General features: G+C 34.8%; 3 protein-coding genes across 17 annotated transcripts in view; 1 reads left to right on the plus strand and 2 right to left on the minus strand.

Moving 5' to 3' along the window:
• The window catches only part of sstr2a (somatostatin receptor 2a), a 10,594-nt gene extending 9,084 nt beyond the window's left edge, over positions 1 to 1,510 (minus strand). Inside the window, exon 1 of the mRNA XM_005170121.6 lies at positions 1,400 to 1,510. The gene's annotated coding sequence lies outside the window, so the exon portion shown is untranslated. The remainder of the gene's footprint in view (positions 1 to 1,399) is intronic.
• Positions 1 to 23,735, plus strand: part of slc39a11 (solute carrier family 39 member 11) — a 224,005-nt gene that overhangs the window by 22,902 nt on the left and 177,368 nt on the right. The window lies entirely within an intron of this gene.
• On the minus strand, positions 16,785 to 23,142 carry LOC100333697 (somatostatin receptor type 2). The gene has a single exon (XM_073918045.1). The coding sequence runs from the start codon at positions 22,845 to 22,847 to the stop codon at positions 21,810 to 21,812; it is 1,038 nt and encodes a 345-aa protein (XP_073774146.1). The 5' UTR covers positions 22,848 to 23,142; the 3' UTR covers positions 16,785 to 21,809.

Consider the following 23,735-nt stretch of genomic DNA (forward strand, 5'->3'; position numbering starts at 1 on the left):
TATATATATATATATATATATATATATATATATATATATATATATATATATATATATATATATATATAAATAAATTTAATACTAAATAGAAATGGATGTTAATTTGCTGTGATTAAAAAAATCTGGGTTATTTCATGCAGTAAATATTTATTAACTGTTCTGAAGTTAGGACATTGGTATTGTGCTGTCTGAAAATGTATATATGTCTCAGAACATGGCATCTTTTTTTTATTTAATGCAAAAATATAAATAAATAGAAAATCTCAAAGTACAGCTGTTGTGAAAAAAATGATAAATTAATAATAAATAACTATAAAACAGTTGGTAATTTGCTTTAAGTAACATAACAATTGGTCTGGGTTGTTGTTGCTATAATAACCATATTATGGAATACACCTAATACTAATCATCGATAATTTGTTCATTTGGACATGTCATTTACAAGCTAGAAATCCTAAAGTACAACTATTGTGAAAAATATAATAAATTAATTTAATACTAAATGGAAATGGATGCGTTTAGTTCCTGTGATTTAAAAAAAAAAAAAAAAAAAACAGGGTTATTTCCTGCAGCAAATACTTTAAATTTACCATTTAATGCAAAAATAAAAATAAATCTCAGAAGAGCTATTGCAAAAAAAACAATTAATAATAATAATAATAATAGATAAATAGAAAGTAGTTGTTAATTTGATTTTTTTTATGTAGCAACAATTGATCAGGATTGTTGTTGCTATAATAATCGTAATACTTATAATATAATACTAATCATCAATAATTTGTTCATTAGGACATGTCATTTACAAGCTGGAATTCTTAAAGTACAGCATAAATCAGAGTTATTCTATGCAGCAAATATTAATTTAACCATTCTGAAGTTGGGACATTAATATTGTGCTGTCTGAAAATGAATGGACATCTCATAACATAGCTTCTTTTACTATTTATTGCCAAAAACTAATTTAAAATCTATAAATGACAACATTAGTTTACCAAAAACGAAATTAAGGTCAGAATTGCCTAGTGGTCTTTTAATTATTAATAATTTATTTATTTCACAGTAGCCATACTTTAGGATTTCCAGCTTGTAAACGGCATGTCTAAATGAACAAATTATTAATGATTAGTATAATTATTTGTATTACTATTACATATTAATATTATGATTATTATAGCAATTATTTTATACCAAGAATTTTGAGAAAAAAATCTATTTTTGACATCATCTGCCAACTATTTACCCTAAACATGCTATTAATAACCCAATACGTATAAATACACGCATTTACTGTTGGTTTACACGTTAAAAAGTTAAAATAATCACAAATAAGAGAGCTGACAAGGTAATTAAAATGTCGTGAAAGACGAGTATTGATGGGTCTTTCACTTCAGTGATTTACCTGTAGTTATGGGACACCTCTGGAGATCCATTCCTGGAATATGACAGCTTCACATACTTCCATCGACCACCATAATATTACCTCAAAAGTGTGCGAGCGAGTGCGAAATCCGAGTTGGAATACACGACAGTATTATTTGACACCTCCTGATAAGCTCGCGCGCGTGTCCGTCTGTGCGTCAGGACACCGGCAGTTCTCCCCGGATAACAAATGACCGTTAGTTCTCCGGAAGATATTCAAAAATAAGATTTAAAAATCGAACGACGCATTCCAAACTTCAAAGAGCTCTATTTGAAGTCACGGGAACGAATTTTTGGAACGCGACATTCGAATTCCTTTGGTGTTTTCAGTTAGAGCGGGATAATATCAGTGAGGTGATCTCAGACTGCAGCTTCTCGCGCTGCGTGCAGATGGAGCTACTGATCAGCCGATCGAGTGCGCGCTTTCCACCCTCCCTCATTTATACCGAACGACATGCATTAATCTACACGACGTGAAAGGCTATATTCAGTTGTTTTTTTGCTGTGTGGTCTTGATAAGCACACGGGAGTATGTCAGGGGTCAGAATAATTATTTATGTGAATCCCTAACAACGTTTAAAATTAGATTAGATTAAAATACACGCATGTGAATTCATGCGGAATCACGTTCATGAGGAATAAAAGCGATGCTATGGAAACATGACTTCTTGTTGAACTCAATACTTGCACTTTTACTGAAAACGAGCTGTGAGGAAAAATCTGCAACATGTTTTTGTTAGCATAACCAACCATCTGGTGGTTACAGGACCTACAAATCTGCCATTTCTGTGTTAATTGGTATCCCTTTCGAGGAAAGTCTATTTACTTGGTGGTCAAATTTGCAACACTTCCTGGAATCTATTTTGTGTAAGTCTCTGAATGGGCTCATCTGAAGTCTCAAATATTCATTCATTCATTTTCTTTTCAGCTTGGTCTCTTTATTAATCTGGGGTTGCCACAGTTTAACAATCTGCCAACTAATCCAGCATGTTTTTACACAGCAAATGCCCTTCCAGCTGCAACCCATCACTGGGAAACAACCATGCACACTCATTCACAATTTAGCTTACGCAATTCACCTGTCTTTTGACTTGTGGGGTAAACCGGAGCACCCAGAGGAAACCCACACCAACACGGGGAGAACATGTAAACTCCTCACAGAAATGCCACCTGACCCAGCCGAGGCTCAAACCAGTGACCTTCTTGCTGTGAGGTGATCGTGCTACTCACTACGCCACTGTGATGCCAATCTCAAATATTAGGCTACTTAAAAGGACTGCTCAACTGAAATGCCATTATTTACTCACTGTTCACTTGTTACAAACCGGTTTAAGTTTCTTTTAGGGCTGGGCGATACTGCAAAAAAATTTTTTTATCATGTTTCATATCGTTTAGTATAAATTGAATATTTAATTAATTGACTAATTTAACAACACATTTAGATATATTAGGATTTTTTAAACCACTTTATTTTAATTTACCAACATTGAGGCAAATGCATTTTAATATTCATTCATTAATTTTCATTGCGGCCTAGTCCCTTTATTAATCCGGGATCGCCACAGCGGAATGAACTGCCAATTTATCCAGTCCCGGTTTTACGCAGCGAAAGCCCTTCCAGCCGCAACCCATCTGTGGGAAACATCCATACACATTCATTAGTAGTTTTAAAAGCCAAAACCAAACATATTTATATTAAACATCTGATCTCTTTATATTAAAACAAACATAATTGTTAGAGACTCTTAAACTTGAACAAAATGTTCACATTGTTCGCAATAGTAAAGTGGAAACGCTGAACAATCAAAGCAAACTTTAAGCTGTGGATAATAATGAAACAGTAAACCTCAAACTCTGTCAACAACACAAATTATGATAATTAAATCTGAGCTTTCAAGTAAAGGAGCCAGCCACCATTATTCAAATGCACACCGCAACATTACAAATTGTGAATAACCAATTTTCACTATGCTAAAAAAAAAAAAAAAATCCTTCAGATGGGGAGCTGGTGGCTGGTATGCACAAGAAAAGAAACCAAAAAGCCACTCTGGTGACATCCTTGCATCTCTTTATATTTACAATCTCCTCACTGCTGCTATACGGCACTCATTTTCGATTGTGTTGTTATTCTGACCTGAAGTGACAAGTGCGAGTGTGTGGTTTCCTTCACCATTTTCAATGCGCTCCGCTGCCATTATTCTGTAACTAGGCTACCATCAACCAGGGCCAGAGTGGGACTCCATTTCAGCCCTGGAGTTTCAAGCCTTAGACCGGCCCACCTCAGTTCACGACTGATTATATTAAAATAAGGTCAGTTTCTAATGGCACTATCACGTCTTTTTCAAGAAAACAGCTGCTTTAGAACTTCAAATGTTCAACAACCCTAACAGTATTATGTTTTAACTATAAAATAAAATAAATAAATTTACTCAGATGAGGTTGTAACATCGTAACGCAACGTGCTGACCACTGGACCACAACAGCTTTTCTCAGTGTAGTAACTCAGCTGAGTTGCACCATCATTAACCTGCAGGCTGCATCTTGCTCACGAGGCTGCAAGACGATAAATAAGAGCGGAGCTGCGGCAAAATAATGAATAAAAAAATGAGGCTATGGTCAAATAAATAAATGAATGAATGAAAAATGCAACTGGTGAGAGCAACAGAGTCTGGAGCTAGAGACACCAGCCCTCGTAGCCAAAAAACGGACTGGCCCACTGGGAATTCTCCCGGTCCTCCCGATTAGCCAATCCGGGCCTGACATCAACTGTTTTTTTTTCAGAGGGTGGCAAATGAACAAACCATTGCTGCAGCTCTGATACAAGTTTATGGAGAAAAGTAAAGCGCTGCAGTGTTTGGATGTGCTGTGTTTGTCTGAGGTAATTGGTCTGCTGTTATTATTGAAATGTATATATTCCATACAAAGTGTGAAGCAGATTTTTTAGTTCTACTTTCATGTATTGCGTTGTGCTCGCGGCATTTGAAAAGTTCTAAAGTAGGTGCGGCTGGAAAATGCGCACACGTCACATATGCACTGCTTGCACAACATTCGTGCGTCATGCAAGTCACGCGCCTCCATTGGAAATGACAAACTTACACCCCAAGCTTATTGGCATTGCTTCCAAGGTGCACGCACAGCAGCCACATTTTAATAAAACTATAGCCTTAATACCGAAACAACATACTGAATCTTTTTTTTTATTGATATTGACAACGGTGTTCAGTGTAATAAATATTGATACCCATTTTATCGCACAGCCCTCGTTTCTTTATACACTCTCAGAAATAAAGGTATGAGAGCTCTCACAGGGGTAGTACATTACAAAAAGGTACAAATGTGTACCTAAAAGGTCCATATTAATACCTCAAGGGTACCAATTAGTACCTAAAAAGTACAAAAGTGTTCCTATTCATTTTTTGGTACTAATATATATCTTTGAGGTACCAATTTGAACCTTTCAAGTAGAAATGTGTACCTTATGAAAAGGTATCACCCCCGTGACAAGCTTGCATACATTCTCAGATTGTACTTTTAACCTACACCATAGTATATTTTGAAACCGATAAGCATTGACTTGTATTTGTTTCTCCTATAGATGGTTACCAGCTTCCAGCTTTCGTCTAAATCTATTTGTTCATGTTCAACATAATAAAGAAACTCATTAAGGTTTGGAACCACTTGTAAATAATAAATAGTGGGTACATCTTTATTTTAGGGTGAACTATACTTTTTTAAAACGCGTGTCAAACTCCACTCTGTTTTCAACACAGTTTAGTTCCAATACTAATTAAACGCACCTGATCGAAAGAAGTCCTTCAGGCTTGTTGGAAACCTACAGGTATGTGTATTGGAGCAGGGTTGCAACTAAACTATGCAGGGCTGCAGTTTGACATCCCTGCTTTAAAATGTTTAAAATCAACTACAAATACTGACATGCATGAGCTAAGCCATGAATTTTGGTTCTTGTGCTCAAATGAAGCTCATAATTCAGGCTGGACCAGCCAGTGACCATGTGCAACCCTTAAGCACACACTGCTTCTATGGCAACAGGAGCTGTGGAGAGAGCGCAGTAAAACCTCCATTCATTTTCTCCATAGACTCTTAAAAATAAAGGATCTTTTTTGGCATCAGTGGCTCCATGATGAACTTTTAACATTTACATCAAACCTTTCAATTCCAGAGGAGGTCTTTATGTTGGAATAAGGATTTTTAGATGATTCAAATGTTCTTCACATAATAGAAATATGCTTCATACATTACGGGTTCTTTGGGGAACTGAAACGGGTTGTTCTGTGTGAAAACAGACAATTTCAGCCTTTATTTTTGAGCAGTGTTGGGAAGATACAGTTATCTATAAATTTTATTGCTAAAAAAAGATTGTGCGGCTAATGGTTAGCACTGTTACCTCACGGTAAGAAGGTTACTGGTTTGAGCCTCGTCTTGGTCAGTTGCCATTTCTGTGATGCTAAAAGTCTGCATGTTCTCCCTGTGTGTGTGGGTTTCCTCCGGGTGCTCTGGTTTCCCCCACAGTCCAAACACATGCGCTATAGGGGAATTGATCAACTAAATTGGCCATAGCGCATAAATGTGTGTGTGCATGTGATAGTGTATGGGTGTTTCCCAGTACTGGGTTGCATCTGGGAAGGTATCCGCTGTGTAAAACATATGCTGGATAAGTTGGCGGTTCATTCCGCTGTGACGACCCCTGATGAATAAAGGGTCTAAGCCGCAGGAAAATGAATGAATGAATGGACTGACGATCTCTTGTATTGTTGTTGTTTGCTTGCTTTTGTATCTTTAAGAAACATATGCTGGATAAGTTGGTGGTTCATTCCGCTGTGACTACCCCTGATGAATAAAGGGACTAAGCTGAAGGAAAATGAATAAAAAGTGATAGTTGTGATCTCTTGAGGTTGTTTATCAATTTAATTTGCTTTGAGGAATGAATTTGTTCACATGAATTTACTATTTTTTTTTTTTTACTTGACTTTAAACTTTGTGGCAAAGTGGTTAGCATGGTTGCCTCACAGCAAGAAGGTTGCAGGTTCGAGTCTTGGTTGAACCAAGGGGCTTTTTATTGGTATCAAATGAAAGGGCATCAACAGTGTAAAACAGGGGAAGGGAACCTGTAGCTCGGGAGCCACAAGTGGCTCTTTGAACAAAAATATGTGGCTCTCCAGCTGTCTCCCTTTTAATAAAAAATTAATACTGTCACTAAAAATAATTTTCCTATTGAAAATACAATTAAAATTACCTTTTTATTGTCAATTTTTACAGCTAAATGAATAAGAATAAAAGTGAAATGACATTTCAATGCGCATGTGCAGCGCTGTGAGTTAACTTGAATCGGACACCAATAAAAGTTATGCAATTTGCATATCTATGGTAACCTTGCGCTCATAAATTCAAACGACATTCATGAATGCTGATGGCGAAAAGAAAACATTCTATAAATTATCCTTTAACACATGATGCTCATATCTGGGATTATTTGCCAGGTGACCGTCCCCCATCAGGCTACATAAACCGAAGATGTTGATCCAGACAATCCCTGCAGTCTGCTGAAGTGTGCGTACTACCATGTTTGCTCACAGGCGAGTGCATGAGTTCAAATCTATTTCACTATTGAATCGGTTCCAAATCCACTAAGTGCAGAAGCTGACCTTGGCTGACTGGTCAAACAGATGACTGCGTCAACGCTAGACCAATTTGCATTGTGTTTCTTAAAGATACAAAAGCAAGCAAACAAACAACAATGCAACAGCTCATCAGATAATCATTCATTCATTTTGTTCATTCATTATCCTTTGGCTTAGACCCTTCATTCATCAGGGGTCGCCACAGTGGAATGAACCTACAACTATTCCAGCATGTTTCTTAAATATACAAAAGCAAGCAAACAACAATATAACAGATTGTCAGATATTCATTCATTCATACATTTTCCCTCGGCCTAGACCCTTTATTCATCAGAGGTTGCCACAGTGGAATGAACCCCCAACTATTCCAGCATATATTTTTTAAAGATACAAAAGCAAGCAAACAACAATGCAACAGATCGTCAGATATATTCATTCATTCATTTTCCTTTGGCTTAAACCCTTTATTCATCAGGGGTCGCCACAGTGCAATGAACTACCAACTATTCCAGCATACGTTTCTTGAAGATACAAAAGCAAGCAAACAACGATGCAACAGCTCGTCAGATATTCATTCATTCATTCATTCATTTTCCTTTGGCTTAAACCCTTCATTCATCAGGGGTCGCCACAGTGGAATGAACCCACAACTATTCCAGCATATGTTTCCTAAAGATACATAAGCAAGCAAACAACAATATAACAGATCATCAGATATTCATTCATTCATTCATTCATTCATTCATTTATTTTTGTTTGGCTTAAATCCTTTATTCATTAGAGGTTGCCACAGTGGAATGAACCGCCAACTATTCCAGCATATGTTTCTTAAAGATACAAAAGTAAACAATAATACAACATGTATTCATTCATTTTCTCTCGGCTTAGACCATTTATTCTTCAGGGGTTGCCACAGTGGAATGAACCGCCAACTATTCCAGCATATGTTTCTTAAAGATACAAAAGCAAGCAAACAACAGATCATCAGATATTCATTCATTCATTTTCCTTCGGCTTAGGCCCTTTATTCATCAGGGTTTGCCACAGTGGAATGAACCCCCAACTATTCCAGCATATGTTTCTTAAAGATGCAAAAGCAAGCAAACAACAATACAACAGATCGTCAGATATTCATTGTTTCATTCATTTTCCTTTAGCTAATACCCTTTATTCATCAGGGGTTGCCACAGTGGATTGAACCAGCAATTATTCCAGCATACGTTTAATGCAGCGGATGCCCTTCCAGCTGGAACTCTCACACACACTCATACACTACGGCCAATTTAGCTTATTCAATTCCCTTATAGCGCATGTGTTTGGACTGTGGGGGAAACTGGAGCACAAAGGGACAGTTCACCCAAAAAGGATTTATTACTCATTTTACCCCCGGGTCATCAAGATGTAGGGGACTTTTTTTTTTTTTCTTTTTCTTTTTTTGTTTCTTAAATAGAACAATACATATTATTTTAGCTGAAACCATGGTGTTTGGTGAATCATATAATGAAAGTGAGTGGTTACCCATTTTTGAGAATAAATAAAGACAAGTCCAAATCAATTCCTGTGGCTCCTGATGAAGCAAAGAAATGTAACATCACAAAGTCTGACAAACAACACTAGTCCATTTTTATTTACTAAATCTCTCTTTTGTTATCATCTTTGAGATCTGTAACTTTTGTAGATCTTTAAGCACAAACATACACAATACATGCTTATTAACATTGAAAAATGAATAAAAGCGTAACAGGAGCCCTTTAAGAGAATTGAAATCCTCCTTTGTGATTGAAGATAAGTGAACACACTAGTGGGCCTTCACCTCTGACAGCGCTTTGTCAACAAGAGCTGAAACTGAGAATATATGGGGTTAAAGGTCAATGGCAGATCAGTCAGGAAAAGCCTTGATGAAAGGTAAACTGCAGCAATGACAATAAACAGACGCCACTTGAAGAAAAAAAGTGTAAATCAAGTCAAAATGATTAATGATGTAAACGAATGCCCACATAAAAACACAAGCCATTCAATATAAATGCTGTTGTGTTTATGAATTGTATTATAGTACAGTATAGTACAAGTATAGTAAAGTACTTGAATTAATCCTGTTGTGGTGATTCTGTAGTTGTTGTAGAATCACCACGACCGATTATGATAGTTGTCACCAGTTGCTATGGTAACAGTTATCACTATTAATCTGTTGTGGTGATTCTACAGTCGCTATGGTAACACAACTATAGTAATTGATTCGTTGTGGTGATTCTGTAGTTACTATGGTAACAGAACAACTATAGTAATTGAACTGTGGCTGTGATTTTGTAGTTGCTATGGTGACAACAACTATAGTAAATAATCTGTTGTGGTGATTCTGTAGTTGCGATGTAGAATCACCACGGCAGATTATGATAGTTGTTGTTACCAGTTGCTATGGTAACAGCTGTCACTATTAATCTTATGTGGCGATTCTATAGTTGCCATGGCAACAACTGTCTTAGTTAATCTGTTGTGGTGATTCTATAGTTGCTATAGTAACAACTATGGTAATTAATCGGTTGGTGATTCTATAGTTAATATGGTAACACGGCAGCTGTAGTAATTAATCTGTTGTGGTGACTAGTTGCTATGGTAACAAGAACTATAGTAATTAATCTGTGATGGTGATTCTGTTGTTGCTGTGGTAACAACTATTGTAATTAATCTGTTGTGGTGATTCTACAGTTGCTATGGTAACAACTATCACTTTTAATCTGTTGTAGTCATTTTATGGTTGCCATGGTAACAACTATCATAATTAATCTGGGGGAATTTTATAGTTGCTATGGTTACAACAACTATAGTAATTGATCTGTTGTGGTTCTATTGTTGCTATGGTAACAACAACTATAGTTATTCTATTGTGGCAATTCTATAGTTGCTTTGGTAACAACTATCGTGAATAATCTGTTGTGGTGATTCTACAGTTGCTATGGTAACACAACTATCGTAATTAATCTGTGGTGAATCTTCAGTTGCTATGGTAACACAACTATCCTAATTAATCTGAGGCGATTTTATGGTTACTATGGTGTCACATCTTAATTAATCTGCTGTGGCGATTCTGTAGCTGCTTTTGTTTTTTGCTGTTGTTTTGCTGTTTGACACGATCTACGTTGTAAGTGTTATTGAAATTAAGATGAATTTTATTGAATTATTGTTCACAACACTATTTACTATAAATGTGGGGATGTTTTAAAGGCATTAAATCTAAACTTCAGATATCAGCAAGTTTTGAAGCTTTAGATCTGTACTGTTCTGAGAAATGCTGTTTTAAATTACATTCAGATTCAAGAGGAAAGAAAACAATAGTCAAAGGAAAGCTATTGTGTTAAAGCTGACATGGGAAAAATCCTTGTAGCTTTAATAGGATGGTGTTCTGTATAAAGACAGAGCATTGTGCATTAGTAAAGAAAGCATTTCTGTGTTTCTTCAGGCAGTTTTTGCCCCTTCGTTGTGAATGAACAGCATCATTTCATTTCTTCTTTTTTTCTTAGGCTACATTGTTTCTTGGAAACCTCATCATGATTTATTTGTAATAATTTTCTCACATTTTTAAAGTTTAAATGTGGAAATCTTTATAAAAACTCAGACTTTTCAGTATTTAATATGATGGCACAAATTACAGCCACATTCTCCTTCAAGATCATAAAATCCTTAGTTTCTAGAGCTCATACACTGGGTGTATTTTTATATATTTTATTCATTATATATATTTTAATATTTCATTTGTATTTAGATGTATATTCGTGATTGATTGAAACCTCATCAGAAAGCCACTTTGTCACAAAAATAAAGCTCATAATTAAACATTTTGATTTGTCATTTTAAATGTCTTCATGATGACAGCTTGATGTAAAGAAATGTCAATACGTGTCCGTATTTTGTGCCATGTCAACTTGATGATAGTAAGACTGCATAACCTGTCATAAATATGATCATAATTAGCAAACTTTAGATTTTACTTAGCTTTATGAGTCAACATTACATTAAACTGCCTTTATGATTGTCACAAAGATTTTCCTGACAATTTATTTTAGTTGAACAGAATCAATTTATTAATTTCTTATTAAAAGAAAGTGTCAGGCTGATCGCCTCACAGCAAGAAGGTTGCTGGTTCGAGTCCCGGCTGAGCCAGTTGGCATTTCTTTGTGGAGTTTGCATGTTCTCCCTTTGTTGGTGTGGGTTTCCTCCGGGTGCTCCGGTTTCCCCCAAACACATGCGCTATAGGGGAACTGATTAACTAAATTGGCCGTAATGTATAATGTATGTGTGTGTGTATGGGTGTTTCCCAGTACTGGGTTGCAGCTAGAGGGGCATTCGCTGTGTAAAACATATGCTGGATAAGTTGGTGGGTTACTCCTCTGTGGCGACCTCTGATAAATAAAGGGATTAAGCCGAATGAAAATAAATGAATAGTGTTAATATTCCTTAATGGTTTTATGCCAGTATCGTTAATATTTTTCTTGACCTCAGCTACAGTGGAAAATATGTAATTAGTCCAGCTTGAATGTAATTCAGTGTTAATACGGTCAAATATTTGTATATTTAAAATATTTTTATTATCCTTTTATCATGTTTTTTGTTTGTTTTTTACAACAGAAAAGGTCAGAAAAAGATCCTTTTAAATGCCATCAAATAAAATGTTAAGGAAATAAAATCATTCTAGTAGTAGTAGCAACAATAATAATAATGTATTTAAGTAAATAAAATTAAATATTACGATTTTGTAACTTGTGCTGTTACAACGTAAAAAAACACAACAACATTTCTATAATATTCTGTTAGTCTGTTTATACATTTTTCATAAGAAAATACAAAACTAACTAAAATCTAAATACAAATGCATCTGATAAACACTTATTTTAAGTCACCATGAAATAAAAAAATGGCAAATAAAATCTAAATTTGCAATTTTGCAGTGGTTATTATAATTTCTTTATGAAATAAAAAATGGGAAAATTTTCAATTTCCAGTATTGCAGTGATTATTATAATGTATTTATGCTTTATTTATAAAATAAAAAAAGTAAATTTCTCATTTTGGAATATTGCAGTGGTTATAATATATTTGTGAAATAAAAATAGAAAATTCTTCATTTTGCCATATTGCAGTAGTTATAATGTATTTTTGCTTTTATTTAAATTAAAAGTAGTAAATTCTTCATTTTGCCATATTGCAGTAAATATAATGTATTTTTGCTTTTATTTATAAATAAAAAGTAGTAAATTCTTCATTTTGCCATATTGCAGTAAATATATTGTATTTATGAAATAAAATGGAAAATTCTTAATTTTGCAATATTGAGTGGTTAATATAATGTTTATAAATTATTTATGAAATAAAAATAGGAAACTATTCATTATGCGATATTGAAGTGCTTATGATAATACCTGTGCACTCCTCCCTAAACTCCCTCCAATAACAAATGAACAATAAACAAAATCAAGCCCCGCTCTACATTTATTTAAGAATTAGATAAATCTCATTATAGGAGAAATGTAAATCCCAATGTCTGTCTCCTGCTTTAAAAATAACCCATTTTAACATATTGCAGTTGTAAAAAATTAGACACATGCCAAATGAAACACTTGAATCCTCCTCTTATCCTCTCTAAGCCCCTGTTGTGATTTTAATAAAGCCCATATGCTCATGAATCAGTGTCTCGGGAGACTAACTAACCTATTCATTATATTCCTGATATGTGACAGAACTATACATTATAAAGCAAGCTTGACGCGCGATTCCCAAGGGTCCAATTAAAGTTCATAGACACTGTGATAATACTGATGATGGATGATTAGAGAAGTTTTAAGGGTGTTTTTTAAAGCTCAGAGGCAAAGGTTGAATGAAAGCGTGGGTCATCAGCGCTATAAAAGTGACAGATGAACTGGAGGACAGTTTTTGTTGTTTAAAATGCTCAGATGTCGTGTTTAGACTACATTCAAAAGGATTGATGGCAAATGAAATGTATTAAGAACAGAAAAACAAACAACCAGCACTAGGATTTTAGTGTCAAGCAGGGATGGACTTGGTGATTAGGAGGCCCTAAGCAATACCGCGTTTGGGGCCCGAGCATTGAAGCTCGAAACATTCTCTCTCTCTATAGATGTTTTTTCTCTGTAGATTTGCTTTCACTCATTTTCCTTCGACTTAGTCCTTTAATTAATCAGGGGTCGCCACAGTGGAATGAACTGCCAACTATTCCAGCATATGTTTACACAGAGGATTCCCTTTCAGCTGCATCAGAAACACTCATACCCATACGCGTGCAAACTGAAAACTATTCAAAGGTGATTCCTTTGATTTACTCAATTTTTTTCCGCTGAGTGGTTGTAAACAATTTATTTGGGCTGAATTTAAACAAACAAATGAAGTTGAACATTGTTAAACTTGTTTGTTTAAATTCAACACATAAATTGTTTGCAACAGTTCTGCATGCAACACTTTTTTTTTCAGTGCACTACGACCAGTTTAGTTAATCAATCCCCATATAGTGCATTTGTTTGGACAGTGGGGGAAACCGGAGCACCCGGAGGAAACCCACGCCAAGAGGAAGAGCATGCAAACTCCACATAGAAACACCAACTGGCCCAGCTGGCACTCGAACCAGTGACCTTCTTGCTAGATATTACAAAATATGATAGAAAAGCTATAAAGAACTATATGATTAGTAATTCTTGGCATTGGTCGGGCCTCCTAATTCCCCGGGGCCCTAAGCAGCTGCTTGCCTCGCTCATTGGTGAAGTCCGGCCCTGCATATAAGTGATTATTTTAACTTGATTTATAGCTGTGTTTGACTAAAACTTAGTTTTTGTTTTTGTAAACTACTGACAATTCTTAAAAAGTGTGATAATTTAGAGTTTTTTTTTTGTGCATAAATTAACAAAATCAATGTTGGCATTTTTTTTCCAGACATGTTTAACTTAACGAAAGAGAAGAAATATTGCGCCATTACCCCCATTTTTTTCCAAAGTTATTGGGTTAAAATGTATCATTTAAATCAAATTAAAAAAATTAATCCAATGTCGGGTTTAAGTTTTCACCAAAATACAGAAACTGTTTCTTGGGTGTTTTGGAAAGCAAGTATTTTACTGTACTTTGGAAATACTGAAGTGCATCTGTCAATGTTTTTAAACTATTCTATTTGATTTACCAAAGCCACACTAGTGGCAATTTCACATCCATAACGACACCTTTTCCTCATAAATGTGAAAATAATAAATAAAATAAAACCAACCATGTTTGTTTTATAGAGAGCCGACTCTTCTTTTGATGATCATGGTTTCTTTTGGTTTCTGCTGTTTAATTCACAGAATTTCTACAAGGCATGTTGTAAACCTTTTTTTTTTTTTTTTTTTTTTTTTTTTTGTCACATCCATAACGCATGTTTATTTTCTTCATTTAAAGTACAAAACGTTTGCAGATTGATATTTTTCGGATCACTTAACTCTGTGGTCAGTTGTTCTGGAAAATACAAACAAAAGTTTTAATAAAATGTTAACAAATGCTTTATGTAAATTTATGTTGAGTTTTTACTGCTAGTCACATCATAACGCTGGAATTGCACATACACACATACACGCATGCATGCACGCACGCACGCACGCACACACATACATACATGCATACATGCATACATACACACACATATATATATATATATATATATATATATATATATATATATATAATTTGTATTTATTTTTTTTATGCATATTTAATTATTACATTTATAAAACTCTAAAATTAATTTACTTTAATCTGTATATAATTTTTACAAGTTTTATAATATTTTCATACCCACACAGACTTGCTGTGAAATATGTACCCTGAATACATTTCTGGAGAGCGCAAATTATATAGCCAGAAGTATGTCCAGTTGCATTTCGTCTTTAAGATAAAGGCCATGGGGCAGTTTGATGTCGCGCACGGCTTCTCTTTTCCCCGCTATCAGCTGACCTGTTACCTCTGTGTGGACTGCTTTTTTGCTGTTACCAGTTTGCCCAGTGGCTCGCCACATACGTCAGCAGACTTGAGATGCAGAGAAGAGTTGACCACAACGACGTGGTTCGAGTCTAAAAAGAATGGTTCCATAAAGCAAAAACAAAAGGCAAAAAATTAAATATGAAACTTGAGATTTGAAAGTGTACACAGCGGCCTCTGGTGGATCGTGAAAAACAAAAACTGCAAAAAAATGTTCCTCCTGGGACATTGCGATCTCCAGAAATGTATATAGGGGTACATATCCATACTGAGCCTGGGTTGATTTTTACAGTATTGTACATATATATTGCATTTTAGACTATTAGGGAAAAAATCCCAATCATACTAAAGTTATTCCTATTTTGTAATGTAATGTGCAAATGAAAACCACTATTTAGGCTAGAATGTAAGTAAATTGAGACCCTTTTCTTAAGTTATCCTAAATTAACCACATTATATATTAAACATTTTTTACACACATATGTTATGTAGATGACGTAAAACATACCGTAAGTGAATGGTATAAACTAAATTGGCTGAACACTCTCAGAAATAAAGGTATGTGAGCTGTCACTGGGGTGGTACCTTTTCAAAAGGTGCACATTTGTTCCTAAAAGGTCCATATTAATACCTCAAGGGTACATATTAGTACCTAAAGTACAAAAGTGTTCCTCTTTAAATTTTTTTTGGAATTGATAAATACCTTGTATGTTTTAGTAATACATACACACCAATATGGACCCTTAATTTACAAATGTGTACCTTTTTAAAAAGGTACCACCCCAGTGACCCCTTGCGTATCTTTATTTCTGAGAGTGTAGTGTGTATGGGTGTTTCCCAAAACTGGATTGCGCCTGGAAAGACTTCCGCTGCATTAAACATATGCTGGAATAGCTGGCGGTTCATTCTACTGTGGAGATCCCGAATAAAAAAGAAACTAAGCTGAAGGAAAATGAATGAATGAATAAATAAGGAGAGACGTGATCTTATAACCTCCTGAGAGAGGCTCTTTAAGATGGCTTCGGTACATGATGTGCGTGAGACTCGCTGTGATCCTTCTAATTTTATATCTAAATAGTAATTTGGAAGATGTTTTTAAGCTCACTTTCCATCTGTTTTATATCAGAGGTATGAATTTTTGACAATCATATTCATCACAGAGCCACTAGACACTCTATTTTTCTATATTTGTGCATGGGAATGAAGCATGTTTAGTGTAAGTAATCTAATCCTGTCTGCTTTTATTTATGCTTTTTGTGTGGGCATGGGCAGTCATTTTCCTCTGTGCATTTAAACACGTACACAATAAACGATAATATGAACAATTAGTCATGACAGCATGTGTTTTTAATTCATTCTAACTTATTAAACTAAGTTAATAATATTCTAACTTCAAGTTACACAAGCTGTTTTAAGTCGGTTTAACATTATGTAAGTTTAATGGACTCAATGGTTCAAGGGTTAATTTGATTCAAAGCAACCATGCATGCATACTGAAAATAAATCATTTACATTATGCATGCATGGTTGCTTTAAATTATGTACAGAATGCATGCATGGTTGCTCTAAATTAAAGCAACCATGCATGCTTACTGTAAAAATTTACAGTATATTATTTACAGTTAGTTAGTTATTTACAGTTGTGAATTGCATTATGGGATGTTGAGCTTTGCTCTGTCGACTTTCGATGCTGAAAATTCAACACTACACTTTAATAAAGTGACTTTTATTGACATTTTAGTGAATAATATAATGTATAAGAAATAATATGTAGAGAAATAAGTGTGTGGAATAACAGAATATACTGTACAGTTTATTACAAGGTGTTTGTAGTGTAACATACAACAGCAACCCAGACAATAAATCACTTTAAACTATTAAAGATGTTCATAAAAGCCACATTTTCCAACTTTTCAAGGTTATAAGTTGTTGCAATAAAGATCAATATCCCATAATACTATTCAAAACCATAAATAAAAATTTACAAAATGCATAAAACAGCTATTTTTTACAGTGCATGCTCATATTTTGCTGATTAAAAAGGTTGAGAACATAGTACCACAGGCTTTCCTGCAGTCATGCATGTAGGGAATAGAGAAAGGTATGTTATGGGCTTGTATTGCACCTTGGCTGCCTATAAAACTGCTTCAAAAAGAGCACATTTGTTTCAAATGTGGGCCAGATGTGAGCAAAGACCTGCTGTGGGCATTTTCTCGCAAACCTTCAGCTCTGTCAGGATAATAATAACCAGCTCAAGTCAGACTTCATGCAGATGATAGATTTGTTTTTCTCTGCAGAGGTTGTACATTTATGCATTTTAAAACAGAAGCAGCTAAAAATGCCTCTTTAATCTGAAAACTTTTGACAACCTCCACATAAAACCCGTTTGGTAGGATGTGCTCTGAAAATTCATACATATTTTAATAATGCTTCCTTGAACAAAGAGAATGACACACTTTGTCATAAGCTGTGCTTTTTATTTGTTTATCATTGATGATCATTTACATGTGTGTAAAGTAGTATATTTTTGGAGATGTTTATAGGTGCAAATATTCTATGCAGTACAATGCTGGTTAAAAATATTGACATTTATTTTGATGATACACTTAAACCCAAAACACTGAATTTATTTATTTGTTTTTTTGTTTTTACAAATTTTTGATATGCTTCAGATAGCAAAATCTGAACTTATCTTCAGTTTTTTGGCACATAGGTTTCTCAAAACAGAACAAAACAAACAAAAAAAGACACACACAATAAAAAAACAAAACACAAAGCTAAACAAAAATAAAGACAAAAACAAAACACAAAATAAACAATATAAAGAACATAAAGAACATACAGCAAAACAATAAAATGCAAATAACTCAAACTGCAAAACAAAAACAAAAAAACACACAAAAACCAACAAACAATAAAACAAAACAAAACCTAAACGAAACAAAATGCCAAAAGCAAAAAACAAAACAAAAAAACAACACAAAAAACAAAAACCAGCAAACAAACTAAAAAAAATGCTAAAACAAAACGCTAAAATCTAAACCAAACAAACTAAAATAAAACGCACAAACCAACAAACAATAAAACAAAACAAAATGCAAGAGACAAACCAAAACGCAAAAAACTAAACAAAACAAAATGCAAAAACATAAACTAAATGCAAAAAACTAATGAAAACAAAAAAAAAAACGATGCAAAAATTGAAAAAAAAACGCAAAACTAAACAAAACAAAATGCAAAAAAGAAAACAAAATGCAAAAAGAAAACAAAAAACACAAATAAAATGCAAGTGACTAACCAAAACGCAAAAAATGAAACAACAAAATGAAAAAAATGCAAAAACAACTAAAATAAAACAAAATGCAAAAACAAAAAAAAAATAAATAAACAAAATCCGAAAAAAAACTAAATGCAAAAAACAATCAAAAATAAATGAAACAAAAAAGCCAAAAACTAAACAAAACAAAATGCAAAAAACAACACGAGTTGGAAAATAACACATCACAAACAAGCAAAAACTTTTAGAAGCATGATGTTTACAAAGAATGGTGGGAAAATACAAAAATAAACAAAAAAAGACTTTACCCTGTGTAGATCATCTTTATATACATTAATCCTCATGCATTTATATTGCTGTTGGTTATTTATTAACAATGTTTGAATTAAACATGAAATAAACGCAAAAATGGGTATTCAAGCATCAAAACAATAATGGAGTAACATAAAACTGAACTTGTCCCCTTTACTTTAGAAGGAATCCTATTTTATGACTTCCTATGCATAAATATAGTACATTATTACCCTGATTTACAAAACTCACCCACTAAAATACTATTCAGTCAAACAATTTGATCCATATACCATATATATAAACAAATTAGAGTATAAAAACAATATTTCTCTGAAGTGATGTTTGAGCTGTTGATGTCTTCTGTAAAATACTAATAGCATTTTATTCTAATTATAATATAAAAATGTGATCATTTAGAGCTTTTATTTTGCAACAAAATAAAAAAAGGCATGTTTTCATTTAACGTCATTATTAGATCCACAACTAGTCCCATAAATCAGAAGTTAAGTGTTCTTAAGCAGTCTCTCTACAGTACATGTTTTCCATAGCTGTATACACAGTTTGTCATTGGACTCATGGAAACACATGCTGATTTAAACCCGTGGCCATTATTAACATCTAATACATCAACCGTTTTCAAACAAATTCACAAAACCGCATTCCTTATTCATCTGTCATTTGGCAACAGTCACACGATTTCCTCAAATATTTGGTTCAAGCCGGATGCCATGACAACCGTGACATCATTCCCAAGTCCACAATTCGTCTGACGGGATGGCAGAATTGCATAATCATCCCTACAACACGGACCCTTGCTTTAACGTGGAAACCAACTTTGCCTTTGTGGTGAAAAAAAGCACCGTAGAGGGTGAGATATGGATCCGCCACTTATCAAGCCTCCGTCTGCTCATGCATTTCTTTTTTTTGCTCTGAAGCAAAACCTCACAGGCCTGTACTCTGTAGTGCACTACACTAATGTGGTATAGGAAGGAAGTGTTTTATGTTTATATATGTTAGGGAGAGCATTGCAACACAAACACTGCAGAAATATGTGATCCCGGAGCATGAAACCAGTCGTAAGAGTCTGGAGATTGAGATGCTTTATCTGAACGCTGAATAAATAAGCTTTACTGTGACGTATGACTTGTTGGGACACATATTTGGCTGAGATACAACTATTTGAAGATCTGCAATCTTGAAAAAATGCATTTTAAAGTTGTTTAAAAGAGATCATTTTAATAATAAACAATTCAGGACATTTACATAATTTCTTCACGGAAGATGAACTTTACTTAAAATTCCAATGATCTTTGGCTTAAAAGAAAATTCAAAAATTTTAACTCCATTCACCTTTTATATATATAAAAAAATTACAGTAATTTATAGTAAATACTACCATACAATAGTAAATTACTTTAATCTGTTGTGATGATTCTATAGTTGCTATGGTAACAAAAGTGCTATAGTAATTTGTTGTGGTCATTCTATAGTTGCTATGGTAACACAAGGACTACAGTCAATGTGGTGTGGTTATTCTGTTGTTGCTATGGTAACACAAGTACTATAGTAGTTAATCTGTTGCGGTAATTCTACAGTTGCTATGGTAATACACCAACTATAGTAATTGATCTCTTGTGGCAATTTCTATAGTTGCTATAGTAACACAAGGACTATAGTCAATGTGGTGTGGTTATTCTGTTGTTGCTATGGTAACACGAACTATAGTAGTTAATCTGTTGCAGTGATTCTACAGTTGTAATGGTAACACTAACTATAGTAGTTAATCTGTTGCGGTAATTCTACAGTTGCTATGGTAATACACCAACTATAGTAATTGATCTGTTCTGATTTCTATAGTTGATAAGGTAACACAGCTATAGTCATTAATCTGGTGTGATTATTCTGTTGTTGCTATGGTAACACTAGCTTCAGTAATTAATCTGTTGTTGATTCTACAGTTGCTATGGTAACGAACTATAGTAATTAATCTGTTGTGGTGATTCTATAGTTGCTACGGTAACAACAACTATAGTTTTTAATTTGTTGTGGTGATTCTACAGTCGCTATGGTAAAACAACCACTATAGTAATATAAACAGAACTATAATATAAACTACACTAAGAACTATAGTAGCTGTTGTAAAATACACCATAAGTGTAGAAAACTACAATACAGCAGTTTACTGTAGTAAAAACTATAGTACACTGTAAAATTGTGACTATTTTGCTCTACTTTAAAGTGAGTGATCCCAGTGCTTTTAAAGTGGTTAGTTGACTTTTAATGAAAATGAATGAAGTCATTGTAATAAAATTGTGAATGAATTATTTGCATAATTATGGAAATTAAGCTCAGTCAACTAAACTGTTCCAAGTTGCACTGTAAAAAATGCTGGGTTCCACACAATTCCTTCACATTGTCCCAACATGTATTGATTCAGTTAACTTAATCGCTTTTTACAAAATTTAAGTGGATTGAACATGAAACAATTAAGTTGTCCCAAACAAAAAACTTAATTAAATTGAACTAAATTGTTTTAAAACTAATTTCAAATTGGTTTAAATGAGCAACAAAAGTCATTTTTTGAGTGTACAATGGATTTACTCATAAATAAGTGGACAATTTGTTTCTTTTAAAGTAAGGTTACTAATCGCTTTTTACAGTGTACAGTATGCAGTAGTAGAAAAATAAGTGTTCCACACAATTGATTTGTGTTGAGACAACAAAGGAATTTAGTTAATTGATTAATATTTACAAATTTAAGTGTAATGAACATGAAACAATTAAGTTAAAACCCCTACATAATTGTTTAAGCTCATTTTAAGTAAGTAGCTTGAACAAACAACAAATGTCTTTTGTGTAAATACAATACACTTTACTATAGAATGATTCATCGCTATTACTATAATCTACTTGTATTTTCACATATTAGAATTTTCCAAAATATATACACGCACAAAAAAAAAAAAAAAAAAAAGATTTCTGTTGCTCTACTTATTTAATGCGCTGAGTCAACCCTATTCTTGCAGATTTTTTTGAACGGCTTAACTGTTTTATACTTCAGTTTGTTAAAACAATTACTTTAACGTAATAAATGTGTTGGGAGAGCATGAAGGAATTGTGAAGAACGCAGCATAAGACTGGTGCTTCCGATTCACGAAATTAAAACAAATGCATTACGCTAGCACGCTAACTCCTGGTGTGTTGGTGTCGTGCAGAACGTAGCCTTCAGTGTCTCTTTCGCAGGGCGTCGGGGAGCTTTTATGAGGACACAGGAGGGCACGGAAATGCCTCCGAAACGTTTCCGACAAACATGCGTATAATATAGGATTGGCGCAGCTCCAAGAGTACGACAGCAACACCACAAACTCAAATCCACGGGTGAAATCCAGAACCAGGTCCATTTGGTGCAGCGAGCAGAAGTTGAAGACGTAAAACGGCAACCAGCAGACGCCAAACACCAAAACCACCGCCACTACCATTTTGGTGACTTGTTTCTCCAAGTGGTGATTCTCCAGAGATGCTGAAGTTTGCCTGGCGTTTCTTAAAGTCACGACGAGCGCCGTGTAAAACACGATCATTATTGTGAACGGTAGAGCGAAGCCTAACACGAATGTGTAGCTGAGAAAAGCCAACCACCAAGAGTCAGACGCAACATGAGGGTCAACAGTGCACAATCCGTAATCTGCAGAAAAGTGAATCGCCATTGGAAGAACGGGAAATAAAGAGATGAACCACATCAATGTGGCGATAATCTTGGCTCTTTTTGGCGTTCGCCAACGTGCAAAGCGTAACGGATCCACCAGCGCCATATATCGGTCAACGCTCATCACTGTCAAGCAGAAAACACTTGTGAATTGATTGATGCCATCCAGAATCATAACCAGCTTGCAAACCGCACCTCCGAAAACCCATTGGTCTTGGAAGTTCTGTATAGCGATGAACGGCAGTCCGACCATGAAGAGTCCATCAGCCAACGCCAGATTGAATATATACACCGTGGTCGCCGAAGACATTTTATCCAGTTTCAAAATCGCAATGATGACCAGCGAGTTTCCAGACAGTCCCACAATGCATACTGCTAAATACAGCACGGCAATGGTGACACTGAAAGCATCAAAGTGTTGCTGGATGTAAACGTTGTTGATTATTCCTCTATCCACATCCAGAACTGATGCATTGTCCAGAAACATTCCCAAAGGCTCTGCTTCCATTTTTAAGCTTGCAACAAGAAGTGCATCCACCTGGTGCTTGAATGTTTCAGGAACCTCCCCGGTTGGTCTTCAACACAAATACGTGCCTTTAAGGGCTGGTAAGGATGTTTGTTGAAAGATTTAGACTCCAAAGCTGAAATCTACTGGGTGTTGGACCCTCCTGGTGAGATCTTATATATCCAAGTGTGTGTGTGTGTGTGAGGTTATTCGCCGATAAGCTACGCCGGCTCGTTCCAATCCGCTGTTATGAGGTTTCCAGGGTGCCATCTGTTACAATACTTTTGTTTTCATAACTAAACACTCCTGTCAGAAGGTCCTCTTTCTCTCTTTCACACACTCCCTCCGGTTGCGCTTTTCTCTCTCCACCCTCTGCTTTAGTTCAGTGGGGGGTCAATCCAAGCCCATCGACCCCCAAACTTTCCCAATGCGGATGAGTGATGAATCCCGCCTGTCTCCCTCTGCTTGTTTTAATGTGCTGCGCTCGGTGGAAGGTTATTTATTGTTTTGCATTTCTTAAATTAGTTGGTAACACTTAGGTTGGTAGCAGCACTTACTAATGCAACCCTATACTACAACACTGTTTAATGCATATGAATAAACAATGAACAATACATTCATGACAGTGTTTGTGCTCATGTTGGTTATGGAAAAAGTTGTTCATTGTTAGTTCACAGTGCATTAACTAATGTTATCATGTATGAATTTGGATGTTAATAATTCCTTAATAAATGATGAACTAATGATTAAAGTTTTATCAGACTTAGCTGAACACATCCAGTGTCAACCAGAGCAAAGTTTAGTGTTAGCATAGTTTACATTAACTCTCGTTCAAAACTGTCAAAACAATTAAAAACAAACACCGAATCCAAAACCACACAGATTCAACTT

The sequence above is a fragment of the Danio rerio genome, chromosome 12 (genome assembly GCF_049306965.1).
Source record: "Danio rerio strain Tuebingen ecotype United States chromosome 12, GRCz12tu, whole genome shotgun sequence".
In the NCBI taxonomy this organism is placed as follows: Eukaryota; Metazoa; Chordata; class Actinopteri; order Cypriniformes; family Danionidae; genus Danio; species Danio rerio.